The sequence below is a fragment of the Lynx rufus genome, unplaced genomic scaffold (genome assembly GCF_022079265.1).
Source record: "Lynx rufus isolate CCGP_SWC_20201006 ecotype Redwood Valley unplaced genomic scaffold, mLynRuf1.p SCAF_16, whole genome shotgun sequence".
NCBI classification, from domain to species: Eukaryota; Metazoa; Chordata; class Mammalia; order Carnivora; family Felidae; genus Lynx; species Lynx rufus.
The window spans coordinates 4,534,203-4,555,920 of NW_025814830.1; the positions used below are offsets into that span (position 1 = coordinate 4,534,203).

At 53.6% G+C, this 21,718-nt stretch overlaps 2 protein-coding genes across 6 annotated transcripts; one reads left to right on the forward strand and one right to left on the reverse strand.

Moving 5' to 3' along the window:
* Positions 1-433: 433 nt before the first annotated feature.
* On the forward strand, positions 434-14,797 carry TEAD2 (TEA domain transcription factor 2). 3 transcript variants are annotated; one of them, XM_047077655.1, is made up of 12 exons: positions 434-665; positions 1,047-1,111; positions 1,533-1,595; positions 2,819-2,830; positions 3,055-3,162; positions 3,248-3,306; positions 6,691-6,755; positions 7,779-7,927; positions 10,973-11,146; positions 12,748-12,909; positions 13,597-13,749; positions 14,188-14,797. In XM_047077655.1, the coding sequence occupies exons 1-12, from the start codon at positions 434-436 to the stop codon at positions 14,299-14,301; spliced, it is 1,356 nt and encodes a 451-aa protein (XP_046933611.1). In that variant the 3' UTR covers positions 14,302-14,797. The 3 variants fall into 3 exon arrangements, with proteins under 3 accessions (XP_046933611.1, XP_046933612.1, XP_046933610.1); XM_047077656.1 differs by lacking the exon at positions 2,819-2,830 and having other exon boundaries at positions 3,055-3,166; positions 3,243-3,306; XM_047077654.1 differs by lacking the exon at positions 2,819-2,830.
* Positions 14,798-14,955: 158 nt separating this feature from the next.
* CD37 (CD37 molecule) lies at positions 14,956-20,566 on the reverse strand. 3 transcript variants are annotated; one of them, XM_047077658.1, is made up of 10 exons: positions 20,081-20,311; positions 19,775-19,849; positions 19,592-19,664; positions 18,578-18,702; positions 18,407-18,481; positions 17,720-17,824; positions 16,815-17,051; positions 16,350-16,433; positions 15,274-15,341; positions 14,956-15,168 (listed from the first exon to the last, which is right to left on the reverse strand). In XM_047077658.1, the coding sequence occupies exons 1-10, from the start codon at positions 20,141-20,143 to the stop codon at positions 15,162-15,164; spliced, it is 912 nt and encodes a 303-aa protein (XP_046933614.1). In that variant the 5' UTR covers positions 20,144-20,311; the 3' UTR covers positions 14,956-15,161. The 3 variants fall into 3 exon arrangements, with proteins under 3 accessions (XP_046933614.1, XP_046933615.1, XP_046933613.1); XM_047077659.1 differs by lacking the exon at positions 20,081-20,311 and adding an exon at positions 20,470-20,566 and having other exon boundaries at positions 14,956-15,341; XM_047077657.1 differs by having other exon boundaries at positions 14,956-15,341.
* Between the last annotated feature and the right edge of the window lie 1,152 nt (positions 20,567-21,718).

Consider the following 21,718-nt stretch of genomic DNA (forward strand, 5'->3'; position numbering starts at 1 on the left):
CTTTTCTAGCAGCTGCTGTCCACATCCTAGCACCTGTTCTTGGGATGGGACTGAGAAGATCTCATCCACACCCGGGTTCCCTGCAGCTAGGCCCCGACTCCTGTCTTCTTGAAACCAGTAATCCTTACCCAAAGGTTCGGCCCTCATGGGCCCTAGGCCCTACTCTGGGGTCTTCAAGACTTCGCCACAACCCAGGCTCCCCTGGAAACACAGAGGACACTCTCACCCTCACCCCTAAGCTTCCCCAGAAATCCAGCCCCTTTCTGCAGGACGTAGGGATCCCGGCTCCCAGCTTCCCTCAGACCCAGAAATCCAGGCGCCCAGCCCTCGCCTCCCTCAGACCCAGCAATCTGAACTCCCAGCCCTCCCAGCCCTGAAGGCTCTCTGGGGTGGTTGGGGAACCTTGCTGAGCTCTGTGTTCCTCCAGGCCCAGATGGGGGAACCCCGGGCTGGGGCCCCCCTGGACGATGGCAGTGGCTGGACAGGAAGTGAGGAAGGAAGTGAGGAGGGCACCGGCGGCAGCGAGGGGGCTGGGGGAGATGGGGGCCCAGACGCAGAAGGCGTGTGGAGTCCAGACATCGAGCAGAGCTTCCAGGAGGCCCTGGCGATCTACCCACCATGTGGCCGGCGGAAAATCATCCTGTCTGATGAAGGCAAGATGTATGGTGAGTCCACCCCTCTGTTTTGTCCTTGGCCCCCACTGATTAATACAGATCATGACCAACATTTCTGGAGCCTTAAATGGCGTTAAGGTCCAAGAACATTGTATGCTCACAGGGACTCAGGCAGGAGCCGGCATCGCGGTTTGCACAAAGGAGGAAACTGAGGCACAGAAAGGTTCAGTGATTTGCCGAAGGTCACAGAACCAGTAGGCGGAGAAGCTGGGATTTGAACCCAGGCGGGTCTGGCTCCAAAGCCTGAGGCGGTAACGCCTCTTCCACACAGCCGTCCCAGCTGGCAGCCATTGCTTCTGTCCCCTTCCCTGGTGCCCTGTTTGTTGGGAAGTCCCGCGAAGGTCTAACCCTGTCCCATCTTTGACTCTTCAGGTCGGAATGAACTGATTGCCCGCTACATCAAGCTGAGAACAGGGAAGACCCGAACCCGCAAACAGGTCTCAGGACTGACTTGTGGGCTTCTCTCTGGGGCGGGCTTGTCTTCTTGGGGCCATCCGACCATGGGTGGGTTCAGGTTCCAGAAGGATCTGGTTCGTGTGCTTTTGTCTGTCCTGGCTGGCACCTCTGTTAGTTTGCTGTACTGTGCCTATTTTGGTATGGATTTCTTCCCAGTGTGTTAGAGAGGGAGCTGGACCGGATTTGCTGGGTCTGGGGAAGATGAGTAGGGTTAATGAGAAGAGACCAGCCTCTGTGGACACATCTGTGTCAGCAAGCACCTGCCACAGCTACCGGGTTCTGTGTGTTTGTCATCTTTCATGCTCTGGTAGCTCCGGGGGGCACCCGGAGGGTGGGAAGGGAGAGGGCGTGCAAGAGGCAAGTGGCGGTGGCCTGAGTCCACTTCTTTGTCACTCCCCGCAGGTCTCTAGCCACATCCAGGTTCTGGCTCGAAGGAAATCAAGGGAAATCCAGTCCAAGCTCAAGGTATAGACTAAGGCAGACACCCAGAGCGAAGGGGACTGAGACCCTGAGAGAGGGGGACAGAAACCCAGAGAGAGGGGGACAGAGACCAAGGGAGGGGGGGCAGAGACCCAGAGAATGGGGGACAGAGGATCAGAAAGAGGGGACCCAGAGAGAAAGAGAAAGAGGGACAGAGGTTCAGAGAGAGGGAGACAGAGACCCAGAGAGAGAGGTCAACAGAAATCCAGAGAAAGGGGGACAGGGAGACCCAGAGTGGGTAACAGAGAACCAGAGATGGGGACAGAGTCACACAGAGAGGTAGACAGATTGAGGAAGTAGAGATCCAGGGTGGGGGGGGTTCATGGCCCAGCCAGGGGGGTGGATAGAAGCCCTGGGTGGGGAAGAGATTCGTAGAGAGAGGGGAACAGAGATTTAGCTGAGGGCAGGCAAGAAGGATGGGGTGTCAGGCCTCTCCTCTGGCTACTGCAATCTTCCCCCTCCCTCTCCTCTCCTCCTGATGGTCCCCCCTTCCCATCTTGTGCTATGAGAACCTCCTCTTCGTCTCCTTCTGGTTCATCTTCCCATTTTTTTGGTCCCTGGCTGGCCTGCCTATTGTTTCAGTGTCCAGAAATCTTCATTTTGTTTGGAGATATTCACATCCCTTTTCTTCATTCTCTGGATTTCCGCTTCCCTCTTGGCCTGAGACCCTCATGTTCTCCTCCTCTGGGTGTGAGGGGTTTGGTTTTGTTTTATTTTTTTGCGCCTCTTCCTTTGGATTTGGGGACCACCACTTCCTGTTCCTTTTTTTTGTACCCAGAAGCCTCCCTCTCCTTTCTCTCCAGGTCTAAAAAAAAATCTTCACTTCTGGTCTTTTCTGGACCTCGCTGTCCTGTCTCTATCCTGTCCAAGCTAGGGAATGTTCGCTGCCTATTCCCTCGGGGTCTGAAATTCTCATTTCCTGTTGCCTGCATATCCGGAAACCTTGACTTCCGGCTCTTTCTTGACCTAGAAACCCTCATGCTGTGTACTGTCTTATATTCTGGGTATAGGAGCCCCTTTCCCCCTCAAGGCCTGGCCCTCTCTCCTTCCTGTTCCATATTCATCCTTGCTCCCCCTTCCTCCCATTTTTCAGCTCAGGGTGGTGGAGCTATAGGGATTGAGAGGGCAGGAAGGTGAGAACTCAGGCCTCACTTCCTAAGTCATGTTTTCTTTCCTCCTTTGGCACCCTCCCCCACCCCCACGGGCAGGCCTTGAATGTGGTAAGTGCCCCTGCCCATCCTACCCCTCCGCTCCTTTCCCCCAGACATTCCTGAGGGGGCCAGGAGGGGCAGAGGGCTGTAGGAAGAAGGATTTGTGCCCTCCCCCAATCGCCTTGACTCCCCAACTCTGCCTCTCCCCTTGCTTGCCCTTCCCTGGCATTGACCTACCCCTGCTGTGTCGACTGGGACTCCCCATTAATGTGGACCCCCAACTTCTCCTCCAGGACCAGGTTTCCAAGGACAAGGCTTTCCAGACAATGGCCACCATGTCCTCAGCCCAGCTCATCTCAGCACCTTCCCTGCAGGCCAAACTGGGTCCTGCTGGTCCTCAGGTGGCTTAGGGATTGTGGGAGGGGTGGGGCTGCGGTTTCAAAAGGGGACTGACTGACTGACCTCCTTCTTTTGTCTCTTTTTCAGGCCTCTGAGCTTTTCCAATTTTGGTCAGGGGGCTCTGGGTCCCCCTGGAATGTTCCAGAGTGAGTACTTTCTGTTCTGGGTCAGCATCCCCCAGGCCTGTTTCCTCCACACAGACCTTTCTTACCCCACCTTCCAGCTCCCAACTCCTTTGTGAGCACGGATTCTGCAGCTAGCCTCCCAGAGAGGAGGCTGTGTGATGGTCTGGAGAATAGGATGAGGCCTGAGCTGGCACAGCGAAGGGGGACAGGACAGACAGAGTCAGGAGGAGGGGTGGGGCTGGGGCCTCATGGGCTGGGAGCCAAGGGGCAGAGGAAAGGACCGTGCCTGGGGTCTTGCTGGTGACTGGGGTTGGTGGCACAGTCCGGAGATATGTGTCCTGGGGCAGGGGCAGGTTTGGGGAAGAAAGGAGCTCAGTGTGGGACTGGATGAATGTGTGGGGCCAGGAGGATGTCCACGGGGATAATGGCATCCCAGTGAGATTGTCTGGGCCCCAGAGGCTCATGGGTAGGCTTGTTCCCATCCCACAGAGGTGTTCTTGGGCCTGAGGGGAGAGCAGGAGTCTTCTCTCAGAGTCGAAAGGAAGAAAATAGGTCCCCAAAGTACATGGGAATGTCTATTTTAGCCCTGAGAGAGCCCTAAGGGTGAGGGGATGTGTTTCCAGCCTAGCAGAATAGAAACAGGCCCCAGAGACTCATGGGAAGTGCAGTTTTCAGCCCAGAGAGGAGCCAGTGGATCGAAGCTGGGTGTTGGTGGGGCATTGTGGCCTCAGGACAGTGACGAGTGGTGTTGAGGGTGTTGCCAGAGCGAGTGAAGTGCCATGCTGTGGCATCTGGGCTCCGCGGAGAGTTCCCTGGGGAGGTGCTGGGACCCTGGAAAAGATCAGGACAGGTCCCTTGGGCTGAAGGAACTGCAGATTTGCGGGAAGGGGGCTGAGCTGGAAGGAGGGGTGGGTCGGCACTGGGGTCCCACCGTTAGGGGAGCTGATAGTCAACGGGGAGACAAATGTTAACGAACTCATCACCTGCCTAAACACAGAATCGAAGAGTATGTGATATGGTCCAGAGGACTGCAACAGGTTCTGGGTTGAGGAAGAGAGTTCTGGGGGTTTCTCTGAGGAGATAACGTTGAAGGCAGAGTAGGACTTAACCAGGTGAAGAAGGGGGGTTGGGAATATTTTAGGCAGTGAAAACAGCATGTGCCAAGATCCTGAGGTCTGGTGAGTTCCAGGAAATGAGAGAAGGTATTAAGCCGCCGGCCAGTCAGATGTTTATTGAGCACCTGTTAAGTGCCTGGTCCTCCGTTTAGATTGGGACACAGCATTACATAAGTGAGACAGAGTCCCTGCCTTCATGGAGCTGACGTGTTTGGAGAGGGGAGGAGACCGACAGTAAACACGTAAACAAATAAGCATTCCTGCGAAAGGAATAAGTGCAGGAAGTAAAGCAAGGTGTATGTGCTCTATTTAGACAGGTGTCAAGAAGGGCCACTCTGAAGGGGTGGCATGTGGCCAGCAGCCCTGATGACAAGAGATGAAGTCAGTGGGTAGGGTACTGGAGTTGAGATTTCAGAATTGGGATGATGAGTACTGGGCCAAGGGCCCTGGGAGTCGAGATCTGAAGGTCCCTGGAGTTTGTGTCTTTCTGATTCGGGTCTTTTGACTTTTTAAATTATTTATTTATTAAAAAAATTTTTTTGGGGCGCCTGGGTGGCGCAGTCGGTTAAGCGTCCGACTTCAGCCAGGTCACGATCTCGCGGTCCGTGAGTTCGAGCCCCGCGTCAGGCTCTGGGCTGATGGCTCGGAGCCTGGAGCCTGTTTCCGATTCTGTGTCTCCCTCTCTCTCTGCCCCTCCCCCGTTCACGCTCTCTCTCTGTCCCAAAAATAAATAAAAAACGTTGAAAAAAAAAATTTAAAAAAATTTTTTTAATGCTTATTTTTGAGAGAGAGACAGAGGGTGGGCGGGGGAGGGGCAGAGAGTGAGGGAGACACAGAATCCGAAGCAGGCTCCAGGCTCTGAGCTGTCAGCACAGAGCCTGATGCCGGGCTTGAACTCATGAACTGTGAGATTGTGACCTGAAGTCAGACACTCAACCTACTGAGCCACCCAGGTGCCCCTGGACTTTTAAAAAAAATTTAAGAATTTTTATTTTTTTTAAGTGTTTATGTATTTGTTTTTGAGAGAGAGAGTGTGTGTGCTTGAGAGCGAGTGGGGGAGGGGCAGAGAGAGAAAGAGAGAGAGAGAGAGAGAGAGAGAGAGAGAGAATCTCAAGTTGTCAGTGGAGAGCTGGATGCAGGGCTCGATTTCACGGCTGTGAGATTACAATCTGAGTTGAAATCAAGAGTCAGACGCTTAGCCGACTGAGTCCCTATTTTTATTATTTTTTCAAGATTTTATTTTTAAGTGATCTCTACACCCAATGTGGGGCTCGAACCCACAACCCCGAGATCAAGAATTGTATGCTCTGCTGACTGAGCCCGCCAGGTGCTGCTGGTCTTTTTGACTCGTGACCGCTTACTGACCTTTGACCCCAAGTGTAGTCTCCATGACCTCTGACCTTTCAATCTCACCATCATCTTCTCAGCTACCCATAGGTAATTGGTTTCTAGAGCTATTCTGTCAGATACTACAGTCACTAGCCACAGCCTGTTATTGAATCTTCAGTTAATTAAAGTTAAATTAAATGAAAAAAGTCAGTCCCTCAGGCACTCTAGCCACATTCGCGCTCAGTAGTCATGAGTCACGTGCTCAGCAGCAACGTGTGCCTGGGGGCTACCATATTGGACAGGGCAGATGTAGAGCATGTCCGTCATCGTGGAAAGTTCTATCGGACAGCACTCCTTTAGATTTTGTGGCGCTGCTTCCTCACCCCAGACTTTGGACTAATGTCCCATCTCCTGACCGTTGGTCGTTTTCTCCTACCCTCCTGACCCTCACCCTCCTCTTTCTCCACATTTCCCATTTCTTCATGTGTGTTTATTTTTGAGAGAGAGAGAGCGAGAGAGAGCGAGAGCGGGGAAGGGGCATGAGAGAGGGAGACACAGAATCTGAGGCAGACTCCAGGCTCTCGGGGGCTGTGAGGATTCAGTGAACTCTCTCTCTTTTTTTTTTTTTTTTAAATGTTTATTTGTTTTTGAGAGAGAGAGAGAGAGAGCTTGAGCGAGCTGGGGAGGGGCAGAGAGAGAGAGGGAGGCAGAGGATCTGAAGTGGGCTCTGAGCTGACAGAAGAGAGCCTGATGTGGGGCTCGAATCCACGAGCCGCGAGATCATGGCCGGAGCTGAAGTCAGATGCTTAACCGACCGAGCCACCCAGGGGCCCCGATTCAGTGAACTCTTGCCCATAACATGCTACTATAGGGTCTGGCTTTTGGTGTCCCCGAGTAAACATTAGCCTGTATAGTTACCATCTTTCTACTTTGCTGACCCCCAGCTTCCTTTCTCCCTCAGTGTGAAGCCATTCTCACAGACGCCGTTCTCGTTGTCACTGACCCCCCCATCTACTGACCTCCCAGGTAAGAGTCTGCTCTCCACCTTCCTTGTCTCCCCGCTCTCCTCAATCCCAGCTGCCTTTCCTTCCCCTTCCATTAATCAGGAAACGCATTTCTGTATAGGTCCAGGTCTGAGGAAGGATGAGTGATAGAATTTGTAGTGGTTCATATCGTGGCCTCTGAATCCGGAGACGCTGGGTTTGTGTTCTGCCACTTGCTACCTAAAGGACGTTGAGGAGGTGTATTAGTCAAGATTGTTCCAGCTGCAAGTGGCAGACACTCAAATCACGCTCGATGACACAAAGAAAAAGAAAAAAAAAAAAAGAGTTTGTTGGCCTAGGTAACTGATATTTCAGGAGTTGTGGCTTCAGGCATGGCTGGATCCAGGGGCTCAAGTGGTAGTGTCAGATTTGCTTGGTCCTGCTTTCCCCTGTGGTGTGTGGTGGCTTCATTCCCAGGCAGGCTCTGCCCACCTGGCAAGAAAGACGGCTTCCGGAAGTCCATGATGCTATGGTCCTAAGAACTCACACTGGTGAAAGAGAACTCTCAGGTTCCACAGATTCATCAATTCGAAATGCTTTTGGCTGCAAGTAACAGAATGCCCAAGTTAATAGTGCCTTAAGTAATAAAGGCTTTAATGATTTCACCTAACAAGGAGTCTGGAGGTGGGGTGCTCAGCAGCTCAGCAATATCAGACCTGGCATCTCTATAGGTCCTTTGGCCTCTTATTGTCCCAAGATGGCTGTTGTGATTCCAGGCATCGTGTCTCAAGCAGCACTTGACCAGGGCCAAAAGCTTTCTCCTCCCAAAGTTCTGTCTTTTTCATTCAGGAAGAAACTCCTTCTCAGAAGCCCCTCAGCAGATTTCCCCTAACGTCTCATTGGCCAGGACTGTGTCACATGGCCATCTCTAGTTGCAAGGGAGGCTGGGAAAGTGAGTATGTAGCTTTTTTAGCTTCTAAGCGGAGGCAGGCAAGAGAGAAGAATGCTTGATGTGTTTAATACATGTTAGCAATTTTTGTTGTTCTTTTTTTTTCTCTTTCTCTAGGGTACGAGCCCCCTCAAGCCCTCTCACCCCCTGCCCTGCCCCCACCTGCCCCGTCACCCCCAGCCTGGCAGGCTCGGGCCCTGGGCACTGCCCGATTGCAGCTGGTAGAGTTCTCAGCCTTTGTGGAACCGCCGGATGCAGTCGACTCTGTGAGTGCAATTTTAGAATAGTCACTGGCGGGGGTTGGAATGCAGAGAGTTATAGGGAGGGAAAGCATAACGCCGTGGTTCTCAAACTTTAGCAGGTATCAGAATAACATGGAGGGCTTGTGGACACACAGACTGCTGGGCTCCACCTTCAAATTCTGATGCGGTAGAGTCTGCTGTGGGGCTTGAGAATTTGCATTTCTAACCCTCTCCCAGGCATTTGTTGATGCTGCTGGTCTGGAGACCACACTTTGAGAACCACTAGCGTGGAGGGACTGGATGGTCATGGGGGGTCATGGTTAGGTTGCTCAGAGAAACTCCCCAGGCCGTTGCGTGTTCACTCGGGAAACATTTTTGAGTGCCTGCTGTGTGCCAGGCTTTGTGGTGGACCCTGGGAACCTGGAAAGGCAGGTCTTGTTTCTAGGCCTGAGCTTTTCCTGGCCTAGGATGGAGACAGATGCCATATTAGTCAGGGTGGGCTGACTGTTAGAAGAAATAACCCGAAACCCTCAGGGAATGAACATCCTAGAAGTTTCTCTCTCCTGTAACATTTCCATGTAGGTGTCCAGTAGGAGGCTTCCACACAGTGATTTCGGGAAATTCCAGGCTCCTTCCATTTTGTGGTTCTGACATTTTCTAGGGCTTCAGCATCTGCTGCTGGATTCCCTGCATCTGGCCAGCAGATGGTGGAAGGGAGAGACTCAAGAATTGTGCAGGAGGTTTTATGGATCTGGTTTGGAAGTGGCAACTATCAGGTTCTGCTCGCATCCCATTGGCCAGAATTTAGTCATGTGGCCACACCTAACTGCAAAGGAGTCTGGGAAGTGTAGTTTTGCTGCGTGAAAAGGAACAGGGGTTTGTGAACACATAGTAGTCTCTGCTACAGCCAAATAAACACCAATTGCTGTGTATGGTGGTCCTGTAAAACCCAAGTTAGGTCAGGTTGAAACCCTCCCATCTCACTTGGAGCAAAGGCTAAAGTCCTCTCAGTTGCCCACAGGGCTGTGCACAGTCTGACCCCCATTCCTGCTCTGTCCTCATCTCCTGCCCTCATACCCTTGCCCACTGTGCTCTAGCCACACTGGCTTCCATGCTCTTTCTCAAACACACCAGGCCCACTCCTGCCTCAGGACCTTTGCATCTGCTATTCTTGCCACCTGGAATATGTTTTCCTCAGATGGTTCCCACATTCTCCCTCCATTCACTCAGGCCTTTGCTTGGCTTCTCAGATTGGCTTTCCCAGACCACTTCATGGAAAATACCAGCTGCCATCACTCTTGACCCTCTTACTGTGATTTTTGGGAATTTTTTTCAAAGAAGTTGTCACTCTCTGAGATTTATATTATCTGTGGGTTGAGTTTTAAATTTTTCTTTCTTTCTCTTAAGCTATTTTTTTAAAGAGTTTATTTTTTTATTTTTATTTTTAAATTTTTTTTAACGTTTATTTAGTTTTGAGACAGAGAGAGACAGAGCATGAACAGGGGAGGGGCAGAGAGAGAGGGAGACACAGAATCTGAAACAGGCTCCAGGCTCTGAGCTGTCAGCACAGAGCCCGACGCGGGGCTCGAACTCACGGACCGTGATATCATGACCTGAGCTGCAGTCGGACACTTAACCGACCAAGTCACCCAGGCGCCCCTAAAGAGTTTATTTTGAAGTAATCTCTACACCCAACATGAGGCTCAAACTTATAACCCCAAGAGTCACATGCTGTACCGACTGAGCCAGCCAGGGACCCCTAAAATTTTCTGTCTTTGCCAGCGGACTCCACGAGGCCAGAAATTTTGCCTGGTAGCCCTAGGGGCCAGAATAGTGCCCACACAGTAGGTCTCTCAGGAGATGTCTGTTGCATAATGAATATGTGCTGGGATAGGGGAGGCTCAAGTTTTTGTGGGTGTACAAAGGAGTCATTCTGCCTGGGAAGTTAGTGAAGGCTTCCTTGAGATGACAACAGTTCAGTTGGGCTTTGAGGGTTACCTGGGAGTATACCACGTGCAGAACTTTATGTTCCAGAAACAGCATGAAGTTCTCAGGAAAACAAATAATTGAATATGGGGGGGGGGGGCTGGTGAGGCTGCCGACAGGTGGGCAGGTGCTGGTTCTGGAGGATGTGGCATTGCCAAGCTAAGGGACCCAGACTTTCTCCTGAGTGTGATGGGGAACCATAGAAAAGAGAGGTCCCATCTGATTGATCAAGCGAGGCTTTCAGGAAGAGGTAGATTTGCATAGGCTTGGGCCTTAGAAGATGGAGGGAGGACTTGTATTGAAAGAGAAGATGGGGGCGCCTGGGTGGCGCAGTCGGTTAAGCGTCCGACTTCAGCCAGGTCACGATCTCGCGGTCCGTGAGTTCGAGCCCCGCGTCGGGCTCTGGGCTGATGGCTCAGAGCCTGGAGCCTGTTTCCGATTCTGTGTCTCCCTCTCTCTCTGCCCCTCCCCCGTTCATGCTCTGTCTCTCTCTGTCCCAAAAATAAATAAACGTTGAAAAAAAAAAATTAAAAAAAAAAAAAAAAAGAAAGAGAAGATGGGGGAAGGTAGGAGAATTTCAGAATACGGATAAGAAGTGATAAGAATGGAGAGATGGGGGGAGTCTTGATCTGGGCTGTGTGGATTCTATCCATCCATGCATCCATTTTTCCATCCATTGACTGAACATTTGTGAGCATCTATTTGTGAGAGCCTCCAGGTTGGGGGGTGTGGGCTTTGTCCTGGGTGCTCTGGGGAGCCACGGAAGGGTTGTGAGCAGGGGAGGTCCAGGGCTCTGGGAGTCTGTAAGGGATGACCTGGAGAGTAGAGATCGGAGGCTGGGAGGCCAGGGAGGAGGCTGGGGTGAGAGTGGGAGAGGACAGGGCAGTGGGGATGGAGAGCAGGGGACAGGGCTTGGGGACTGAAATATTGGGGGGCAGCAGGGAATGGTGACAGTTCTGGGGAGTCAGGCCCAGCATCTGGGTGGACGGTGTGAAACAGCTAGTGGTTGCTGGGGGTACAGTATGGGATGGGCTTGAGCAAGTGAGCATCTGTCACTCCTCATTCATGGCCGACCCTTCTCAGTACCAGAGGCACCTGTTCGTACACATCAGCCAGCACTGCCCCAGCCCTGGAGCGCCCCCCCTTGAGAGTGTGGACGTCCGGCAGATCTATGACAAATTCCCTGAGAAAAAGGGTGGCCTGCGGGAGTTGTACGATCGCGGGCCCCCTCACGCCTTCTTCCTGGTCAAGTTCTGGGTGAGTTCTGCCACCAAAACAAAAGTGCTCACAAGTCACATGGCCTCTGGCTCTAAGGGAGACAAGCTCAGGCCTCATGGCTCAGAGTGTCAGCCCCCTTGTAACAAGGAACACAGAGGAATTTTATCCCCAGGCCAGGAATGGATAGGACCAGTGCAGGCGTAGGGAGAGGACTTGGACCTTCCCGGGTCCCACTAGACTTTGCCACAACCAGTGGTGTGACTGATGTGGACTTAGGGATTGGCTTGCAACTTTCCAGACTTCCCTGCACCCCACCTGACCACGTGAAGCCTTGTTGCTAAGGAATGGTTCCCGTCCCTTAGCAAATAAGAGTCATGGAATTTGGTCTCTAAACAGAGGACAGACCCTAGCAGACCCTGTTATTAGAGAATGGTCTTGAGGAAGCGACCGATGGAACTGGAAGGGGCTTTGTGAAGGCATTTATTTATTTAACAGTCATTTATTGAGCACTTACTATATATAGGCCCTATGCCAAGTGCTATGTATGTAATCATGAATAAGAGGGTCCATCTTGGGTCTTTCTTAGGCCCACTTGGTTTGGTGTTCACTATAATGGCTGATGTTATAGGGGCCCAATAAACATCGTGGATGTTTAGGGGGTGTTAACTCTTGTTAACCAGAGCTGTGGCATGGATCTAGTTTCCTAGAAGGAAGCCTGCCGAGGGCTTGAGGTTCATGAGCTTTGTGTGATTATAAAGTGTTCTAGTGTGTAGTGGCCCAAGGCGGCTCTGGGGATGTGCTGCCGAGGCCTTAGACGTGTTAGGACTTGAGACAGGCCTTATCAGGTCCCAGATCAGGAGAACGATCCCTAGGAAGCCCAGCAGCTGAAGGGATGCAGGGGTGCGGCTGGGAAGGCTGGGAGTAGCCATTGTCAGGGTGATGGATGGAGTCAGGGCCCTGAGGAGAGGACTAAACCACCTCAGAGAGTGACCTGGTCAGGTCAGCAGCTAAGGTTAGGAAGAGGAAGAGGTGTGCTTCCCAAAAAGGTGCCCAAGGAACTCAGGCCACTGGTGTGATGAGGTTTTAGGCTTCGTTGGGCCCTACTTGGCCTAATTAATGGACTGTCTGCCCCCTTAGCTGAGGATTGGCTGAAAGGGCCTGGGAGAGTGTTCTGGAAAGGAGTCTGGCTTCCCCAGGCCCCTTTGCTAGGGAGTAGCCACTTGCCTTAGCACCCAGGGCCATGAAGCAACTCCCTCTGTGAGGGAGTTTCTGGTTGCTAGGGAGTAGCTGGCTCCATAGTAACCGGAGGTTTGGAAGGGGCTGACCTCTTGAGTTGGGGCCTCCAAGAGAAGAAAGTTGAATTCCAGGGCTCCTTTGTTGGGGGTGGAGTTATTGGAGAGAGAGTTATTGGACCATTTTAGGAAGCCAGACTTCTCTCATACTGATGGAAGGGTGGGTGTGTTCCAGAAACAGGCTCATGGAGAAGCAGGGACCTTGAATGCTAGGGAGGAGAGGTGGGCAAATGCAGGGCTATGGGGGGGGACCAGGCCATGGGGCAGAGTTCCCATTTTAGAGGCATCCCCACCATTTACAGGGAACTTCCTCTCCAACTCACCTGTGCCTGCCTCCCCATCCCCCAGGCGGACCTGAACTGGGGCCCTAGTGGCGAAGAGGTAGGGGCCGGCGGCAGCAGTGGTGGTTTCTATGGAGTGAGCAGCCAGTACGAGAGCCTGGAGCACATGACCCTCACCTGTTCCTCCAAGGTCTGCTCCTTTGGCAAGCAGGTGGTGGAGAAGGTGGAGGTGAGGCTGGAGGGATAGAATTCCGGGCGGGTGAGCACCCAGCCACCTGGCACTTTGGGGGTGCAATAGCTCATGCACTTGAGTGTCTGTGTGGTGGGGTGGGGGGTGGGGGGGGGGTGGGAGAGTGTTTTATTCTCTTTGGGGACTTAATGCACGGGCTGGGAGCTAATACTGAAATCCAAAGTTGCATGTAGGGGTTACTTTGAAGGCTCAAAGGTTACATGTGGTACAGAGATTTATAGTTGCTAAGATTCAGAAGGTTCTTAGGGATATGGGGGAATCTGCAGGGCAAGGAGGTTCAGGGGCCACACTTAGGGATTGCTGAGGACTTGAGGGGTCTTGAACTCAGAGGTCATATAGAGTCTGGAGACCTGGTGGAGGGGTCTTTGGAGGATGTGAGGGTATCTGAGGGCCTGGAGGTTAGTGCAGTTCAGAGGTCATTGAGGCTTCAGAGCACAGTTTTGAGAGGCTGGAGGGGTCCCTGGTTTGCAGGCTCAGTGATCCCAAGTTGGATACCTGAGGGTTCAGGTCCCATCTCGGGTCACCATGGATGGAGCAATGGTAAAATGACCGCAGTGGGGAGTGGGCATGGCATTGGAGAGGCACAGAGTGGGGCTCAGTTCCTGGGGTGACCCCTGTGTCTCTCAGTCACCGTCCTCCCTACTCTGCGCCCCCATCCTGGTTCAGACGGAGCGTGCCCAGCTGGAGGACGGGAGGTTTGTGTACCGCCTGCTGCGCTCACCCATGTGTGAGTACCTGGTGAATTTCTTGCACAAACTTCGGCAGCTGCCCGAGCGCTATATGATGAACAGTGTCCTGGAGAACTTCACCATCCTCCAGGTGATGCACTGGGGCTGGGCCGGAGTTGGGGCGCTGATGTGGTGGGGAGTGCCCACGACAGACCCTCAGCCTGGGGACCTGACACAGGGGGATCCCTCCTCATGGGGGAAACTGACCTCGAGGACATCCCGTGGTGGATCCTCAGTTTAAGGGACCTCCTCCATAGGGAACCTAACCTTAGCTCAGGGAACATGATCCGGTGGGACTCCTTTACCTCTGATATGCCACCTCATGTGAGTCTCCTCACTGCCAACACTCGAATGAAGAAACTGACATGTCAGGCATCCCTTCTCCCTACTCCCTGGGGAATGTGATAAGGTGGGGACCTCTTCCCTGGGTATTCCATGGCACCTTGGGGAGGGCACAGTGGTCCCCAGTCTCCCTCTTTGTTTTGTTTTTGTTTTTTGCATAAACCCTTTCTCTTGGCCTCCTTGGCAGGTGGTAACAAACCGAGACACCCAGGAGCTGCTGCTCTGCACTGCCTACGTCTTTGAGGTCTCCACCAGCGAGCGGGGGGCCCAGCACCACATTTACCGTCTGGTCAGGGACTGAAAGGGGACCCCAAAAGTGGCTCATGCCCGGAATACCCTCCTTCCAGGAAGGACCCCCAGCTTTCTTCATGCTTATTTGGGGAGGGGGTGCTGATCCCTGTTAGAGGGGACCTTACAAAGCTGGGTGGCAAGCTGGAAGGTTGGATCCTGATATTGGGACTTCACAGTGGTGTCTGAAAGGACAGATCACTCCAGAGCATGGGAACTGGGGACAGGAGTGAGACAACCCTGAGGTATAGCACTGGTTTCTCAGTCTCTTAACAGGTGCCCTCCCCCAACTTGGTTCTGGATGTTTTGGGGGGGGGGGCTTTGGTATGATTTGTCCCTCTGTCTTTCAGCACACCCCCATCTCCCTTTCTTCCCAACCTGCCTCTCCTTACCACCCTCACCCTGTGACCTTAAGATCAAGATCGAATATTGAAGGTTAACCCTTTCTGTGCCGGAGCAGAGCCAGGTGGGCCCTGGAAATATTTTTTTTAATATAACGAGATATTTATAAGTGGGTATTAGGGTTGTGACTTTTTCTCAGCTGGGCAAGCAGTGGGGTGAGTCTTTTAATCTCATCCTCTCTTCTAAATAAGACGTGGGCTATGCTGTGTTGCCTCCCCTCACCCGCAAAGTGTGTTGGTTCGTGTTTTGACAGAGGATAAAACTATTTTACCAAAACGCAGGGGATTTATTTGGGGTTTGGGCGAAAAATAATCCTGTGGGAGGTGCGGTAGGCCAACACATGAGGCAAGGAAATGAGGTATCTTTGGGGGCAGGAAGCCGGTGACCAGAAGCCTCAGGTCCCGCGGGAGAGGTGACAGCAGATGGGCAGGCAGACATCTGGGTCCCCGGGGAAATGAGGAGGTTGAGGACTCAATGGCTGGGGCGAAAGGGGTTGAACAAATATTTACACACCACAGGGAAGCCTCTGGGGCACTTGAAGGGGTCAGGGCGGGGCTTTGGGAAGGGCGGGGCCTAGAGGTACCGAGCAAGCCGGTCGTAGACTTGGTCCAGGTTTCTGCACAGGAATATGGAGAGCGTCATGAAGCTGAGCTATAGAGAAAGGAGACCTGGTCAGAGAGGTCCAGGGGATGTTGGCGAGGGTGATGGGGGTAGGGAGGATGGGGGTCCCGAGGGAGAAAAAGGGGTGGGGCCAGGGGATAAAAATAAAGCAAGGAGATTTGGGTTGGGGGCGCGGTCATGGGGGGCGGAGAAGGGAGTAGAAGGTGGGTGGGGCTAGAGGGAGAGCTGGGCCAGGTTGTGAAAGATGGGATCAGGGATGGGAATTTGGAGGCTTGGGGTTAGTTACTAAAGACGCGAGGGCGAGAGAGGGAGGATGGGAAGAAGAATAGGGTGGGGTAGAGGTGCCCAGCTGCGTCTAGCGCAGGTTTGGAGTCTGGGAAGGAGTGCGATCCGGAGATAGCCCAGGGTACTTTATTCCGCAGGCTCATCTGTCTCCCCCTCTCCCTCGGCCGCTAGTTCCACCTCGACCTCCACCTCCACACTCCCGTTCTCAGGTTGTTCCTCGTCTTGATCCCAAAGCGGCCAGGGCCCCAGGGCCATGGGCAGCTTGACCTGTGGGGACTTGTCCCCCCAGTTGGGACAGGCGTCCGCCATGCCCCAGCCACCCCAGAGACCGCCGCTACGCCCGCTGCTGCTCAGCACACCACAGCGCCCGCCGCCTCCGCCATCAGCCCTGGGACCAAGCCCGGGGCTCGAACCATAGGCGTCCGGCACCTGCAGCTGGCGCTCCCGGCAGAGCGCCCTACGCAGTAGTAGCAGGCTCAGCCCCGCCACACTCACCTGCAGGGAAAAGGGAGGAATATTGCAGCTAAGAGCAGAGCGCTAGAACGCCCAGGGAGGCGGGAACGCCTACTCCCTGCGTACAACCAATCAGGGCTCACAGAAGATAGGTCTTGTGCGGTGAGGCAGAAGAGCCTGGATTGGCTGAAGCTCTATCACGCCTGCACCTTTCCCTGAGAATGGGAAGGCGCGCAATTTGGGGGCGGAGCCATCTAGGGATTGTAGGGCTAATCGCAAATAGGGGCGGGACCAAATTACCTCAAGTAGACCGACGCCCAGACAAATGCCTACTATGGAGATGAGGTTGTTGTGCAACCACTTCTGGAGGCTCCGCGCGCAGCCCTAGGGATATAGGGAAAGGTTAAAGGTAGGGTCCTCTCTGGGATTCTCCCTCAACCCCGTGCACACTGTTTTCCTTAGCCCAGCCCTCACCCCTCTTTCAGGCACCACCCCGCATCCCTAGTTACTAGGGTTCTTTAGTCTCCACCTCGTCCGGTCCAACCCTCCTTTCAGCCATGCTTTTTCTTTTAGGCCCCGCCCCCGCAGACCACGCCCCTTCTGGGGAGCTCCACTCCTCCTGCTGTGCCGCTTTCTCGTAGCCCCACCCTACTTGCAGACTCCTCCCAGGTCCTGCGGCCCCGCCTCCTGGGGAGCAAACCCCTCCCACAGCTCTACCCCCTCACCGGCCCCTCCCCTTCCTAGCGGGCTCCAAACCCTGCCCACCTCGCTGTAGATATCGCTGTTTGCAGGGACCAGGCAAAGGTCTGTACTGTGGCGGGGCCGCGCCAGTGGTCCCAGCCGGCTGAACTGGGGGAAGGAGAGTTTCTCGAAGATGGCGGAGTCGTTGCTCGCCGATGAATTATAGCAGGAGCAGGGCACGCGGTGCACCTCTGACTCGTTGCTGCTGAGGCTGGGGATACTGAACCAGTCCCGAGGAGAGTTCCAGCCGCAGCAGCGCAGCTAGAAGAGGGACAAGAGTCAGAGAGACGTGGACTGGAGGGATTCAAAATGATTTGGGCGTTCAGGGGACTGGGTGGTGTGCATGAGGTCATGTTGGGGAGCAGAGGGCCAAGTAATGGGTGTAGGTGATGGACCACACGCGGGCTAGGCTTGGGGACGTTAGAAGAACTTGGGGTTGGTGGAGACCAATCACGGGTGACATGGGGCTGTGGGAGGAGCTGCAGAATCACGCTGTGGATGGAAGATTGGGTGGGCGGTGCAATTCAACCTGAGGTGGGGAACAGGTGGATGGGAGGTCAGGGCCACGAGAGTGGCCAGAGTGGAGTCTCACGTGGGCCGGGTCCTGTGAGGGCCAGAGTCACTCAGGGTTAGGGAGTGGGGTCACGCTAGGGCCTTGGGGCTGAGGGCGAATTCTTATCAGGGCACAAATCAGAGCCTCTCCAGGGTCTGGGAGCTGGGGGAAACGACCGCACAGGAGTCAGTCGAGTGGCCATCTGGGGACGGGGCCACGCAGTAGGTAGGGTGGATGGATAGGGTTACCCTTAGGGTCCTGGAGCTGGGCGCCCCGGCTTGGTCGGGGCGGAGTCTCCCTGGGACAGGGGACAGGGCTGTCAGAGTCCCAGACCTACAGGGAAGGATGCACGTCCGGGTAGGGGGGGCTCACCCACCTGGAACTGCACGTAGTCCCAGCTCTCCTCCGCCGCCGACTCCTCTGGGTGCGCGTGGTAGCGTTGGATTGTCTCCATCACGATATCCTTCACCCTCCGCTCCAGCTAAGAGGCTAAGAGTGAGGCCGGATCCCCACGCGCTTCCCCACCCCCAATTTGCCCCGACCCACTCCAGCCTCTTCTGGGCTTTCTCAGTCCCATGAGGTCCCCGAGCGTCTTAAGTTGGTCTCGATTTCTCACCCAATGGCTAGCTATGTATTTGTTCCTTAAAATCTCTGCCTATCATGTCTTTGTTTCTCCCACTGTCTCCCACGATCTCTCATTTCTTGCCTCTTTCTTGGAGCCTCTTCTTTCTCCGCCTGTTTTTTTTTTTTTTCTATTTCCCTTTGGATCTCTCTCTTGCTATGTCTTTCTTCCTCCTTTCTTCCTTCCTCTATGTCCCTTCCTTGCTATGCCTGTCATCCTCGTCGTTGAGTCTTCCTTCGACTCACCTCATCTCTATCTTCTTTGTGTCTGTCTCTGTGTCCCTATGTTTTTCCGTCTGCCTCTGCCTGTCACTATTATTTCTTTGTCCATGTCAGCTCTTGTCTACCTTTGTTTCTGTCTTTTTCAGCCCCCTCCCTCCCCCCCCCCCCCCGTCCCCCACAGGAGCTTGGGAGGAGTGGGGGGAGGGGAAGCCAAGCTCACCCGGGTCCGCTGAGTGGAGATGAGGATTCCTAGCGTGATCTGCATGGCAAACAGGAGCAGCAGTATCCCAAAATACTGGGGAGGGGGGGGCAGCAGAGTGGGGGAGATCAGGCTGAGCCCCTTCCTTGGATGTGGGGCTCTATTGGAGGGGGGTGTGGGGAGGTCACTCACCAGGCCCAGCAGGCAGCGGAGCTCCTTCAGGGCCCCCACACAGCCCAGGAGAGCAAGACCCATGGTGAGAATTCCTGAGATGGCCAGGGCCTTGGACCAGATCTGCAGGGGCATGAAGGACAGGCCTGGGGGAGGTGAGAGGCAGTGACATTGGGCACGGTGCTCACAGCCCCAGGCAGCCCCATTCCCCACCCATGCAGCCACTCAACTGGGGAGGAGTATGGGGGGGGGGGTTCTTTCTCTGCGTGTCTGTCCCTGCCACATGTTGAGTCTCTGTTCCTCTCCTTCTGGGATGCTATCTACCCCTCTCTCTGGCACTCTGTTCCTCCTGAGTCACCGTCCCCTCAACACCCTCTCTAGGTCTCTGTTCCCTTCTCTCTGGATCTCTGTTCCTTTCTCCCTGGTCATAGTCTCTCCCTCTTGCTCTCAGTCTCTCTTTCCTCCTTCAGCCCCTCCTCACCCCCAAAAGTTTCAGTCCCATCACTTGGCAGTACATCTGTCACTTAGACCTCCCAAGGGGTAGGGGTGCATGATATCTATTTCTGAGTGCTATTTCCAGGGACACATGGGAGGCATGCGCTCAACGTAGTCCTCAGTACAGGGCACACACTTATTAAACGTGAGCTATCAGTATTTCGACTATTACTCCATTATTATTTTCCTACTATTATTATTATTATTATTGTTATATCAGCTCTTCCATTTCCTTGCTGCGTGACAGCCAGTAAGTGACGTCCCCTCCCTGAACCTCAAGAGAGGGGAAGGTTTGTGGGAGGATCTGATAAGGATCTGCACTACATCTAACACGTAGGAAGTGCCTGAGAAATGGCTATTATCATTTTTATTAGTATTCATATGCACAACTCATTTGCCAGAGGAAGGCACTGAGACTAAGAGCAGTGGGCAGGCTGTGAAGCAGAGTCTGGGACAAGGGAGACCCCGGGATGTCACTTAGGGGCAGACCGGGTCACACTTGCTCCAGGAGGCCCCTCCCAGGAGCCCTGGCCCCCTCACCTACAAAGGACACGAAGCTGGTCTTGTCAATGAGTATCCAGATGCCAAAGCAGAAAATAAGGCTGCCTAGGACCTGGAGGGAGGAGATGAGAATATGGCGGTGGGCAAAGGATGGGGGGATATCAGGTCAGGTGGCTGTGGCAGGGGCTGGGGCCTGGGCTGGGTAGCCATGTGGCAACTCACGAAGAAGAAGAGGTTGAAAACGAAGAGGAGGTACTTGATGAGGCTGAGGCAGCTGTCCTGGGCCGACATCTTCGCCTAGAGGGGTGGGCAGCCAGAGGGGAGGGACCGAACAGAAGAGGTGTTAGCAGTGGAGGAGAAGGGCAGAAAGAGGCTGTGAGAGAGGGGGAGGGAGAAAGGAAGAACACCGAGAAAGAGGAAGTTCCAGAGGTGGAGCCCCGCCCCCTCCCTCTACACCCTCGAGGTGGCTTTCTCCTCTATCTGGGCCCCTGTCGCCCTCATCTGCCCCACTCAGACACACACCAGTACCTGAGGGGCCTTGGGATTTGTGGGCACCAAGGACACGTTGGGTAGTTCCTCCCAGGTCTCCATGGCTCAGGCTGGGGGACCCGCAGGGACTCCTGATCTACTTGCACCCACCTACTCTGGGCCCCGGGGCCCCAGGCCAGCCCTGGACAGCAGCCGACCTCACAGACACTCTGACCTCACTGCCTGCTAAGCTTTGCCATCTCTGTCCCCTCTTCCTGGCCCTCTGTCTCTGGTCCTCCCTTCTCTGGGTCTCTGTCCTCTCTCTGGGTCTCTGGTGTCCCTCCCCCAACACCTCCCACCTCACCTTCCCCGCATCTACCCTCTCCCTCTCTGGGTTTCTGGCCCCTTCTCATGCCTGTCTTTTCTCTGCTTATGACCCATCCCCGCACCTTGTCATGGCCTCTCTCTCAGAGTCTGCATCCAGTTCTTGACAACAAATGTACACCACGCTGTTCCCATATGCTGGGGAAGGGGCTGGGCACCTGGGGGAAGTGAAAGTGCTTCAGTGCCCCACGTGGGAAGGTCCCTGGGAGTGAGGGGGTGGCCTGGCTGTGCCAAAACACCCAGAGAGGAAGCTGGGTCTCTGCAGTACTTCCTGCTTCTGCAGTGGGGCCCCAGCAGGGTGAGGCTGGGGAGGAGTCCGGATTGAATCTGTGACCTTGGCAGTTAGATCGAGGTCTGCTGTACTTGATGGTCTCCAGCCTCTGTAGTCTCTCCTGTTGGCCCCCACTCTTGTCAAATCAGATTTCCACCGTTGGGGATGTTCCTACCTCTTGACGTCCATCCAGGCCCTGGGAAACCCGCCCCTCTTAGAGACCTAACACCCTCTCTTTCTGAGAGATCTCATCTACCATTTTTTTTTTTAAGGCTCCAAATGCAATTTATTTTCTTATTAATGTTACCAAAAATCAATTGTTAATAGTATTCTGATTTTTGGCTCTGGACTTTCTTTTTCTCTTTCCAGTGTTATTGAGGGATAATTGACAATTGCAATTGTATGTTATTTCAAGTGTCCAACATGATGATTTGATCTACATATGCATTGTGGAATGATTGTCAAGATCAGGATAACATTTTGATCATCTCACATAGTTAACTATTTTTATTTTTTTGGTGGTGGTGAGAACACTTAATAGGTATTCTCAGCAACTTTCCAGTTTACAATACTGGATAATTATCTATAATCGCCATCCTGTATATTAGATCCTCAGAATGTATTCTTTTTTTTTTTATGTTTATTTACTTGAGAGAGAGTGAGAGTGAGAGAGAGAGAGAGAGAGAGAGAGAGAGAGCGAGCAGGGGAGGGGCAGAGGGAGAGGGAGAGAGAATCCTAAACAGGCTCCATGTTGCCAGCACAGAACCCTATGTGGAGCTCGACCTCATGAACCTTGAGATCATGACCTGAGTGAAATCAAGAGTCAGATGCTTAACCAACTGAGCCCCCAAGGCACCCCTGAATGTATTCTTTTAACTGAAAGTCTGTACCTTTTGATCCACATCCCCCCATTTCCCCTATTCCCCAGAGCGTGATGGTCAGGACTCTATTCTCTGTTTCTATGAAATTCTCCCCCTGCCCTGTTTTTTAAATTTTTTTAATTATGTTTCTTTATTTTTGAGAGGCAGAGAGAGACAGAGTGC

What these genes read in the sequence shown, in the direction of transcription:
- TEAD2 (XM_047077655.1), top strand. Translation starts at nt 434, where the DNA reads ATGGGGGAACCCCGGGCTGGGGCCCCCCTGGACGATGGCAGTGGCTGG. An exon ending in AGACCCGAACCCGCAAACAG is followed by an intron (nt 1,112 to 1,532) that starts GTCTCAGGACTG and finishes CACTCCCCGCAG; the next exon opens with GTCTCTAGCCACATCCAGGT. An exon ending in TCCCCCTGGAATGTTCCAGA is followed by an intron (nt 3,307 to 6,690) that starts GTGAGTACTTTC and finishes TTTCTCCCTCAG; the next exon opens with TGTGAAGCCATTCTCACAGA.
- CD37 (XM_047077657.1), bottom strand. Translation starts at nt 20,143, where the DNA reads ATGGAGACCTGGGAGGAACTACCCAACGTGTCCTTGGTGCCCACAAAT. An exon ending in TCCGCTGCCTGCTGGGCCTG is followed by an intron (nt 18,482 to 18,577) that starts GTGAGTGACCTC and finishes CCCCCTCCCCAG; the next exon opens with TATTTTGGGATACTGCTGCT. An exon ending in ACAGCGATATCTACAGCGAG is followed by an intron (nt 16,434 to 16,814) that starts GTGGGCAGGGTT and finishes CTATATCCCTAG; the next exon opens with GGCTGCGCGCGGAGCCTCCA.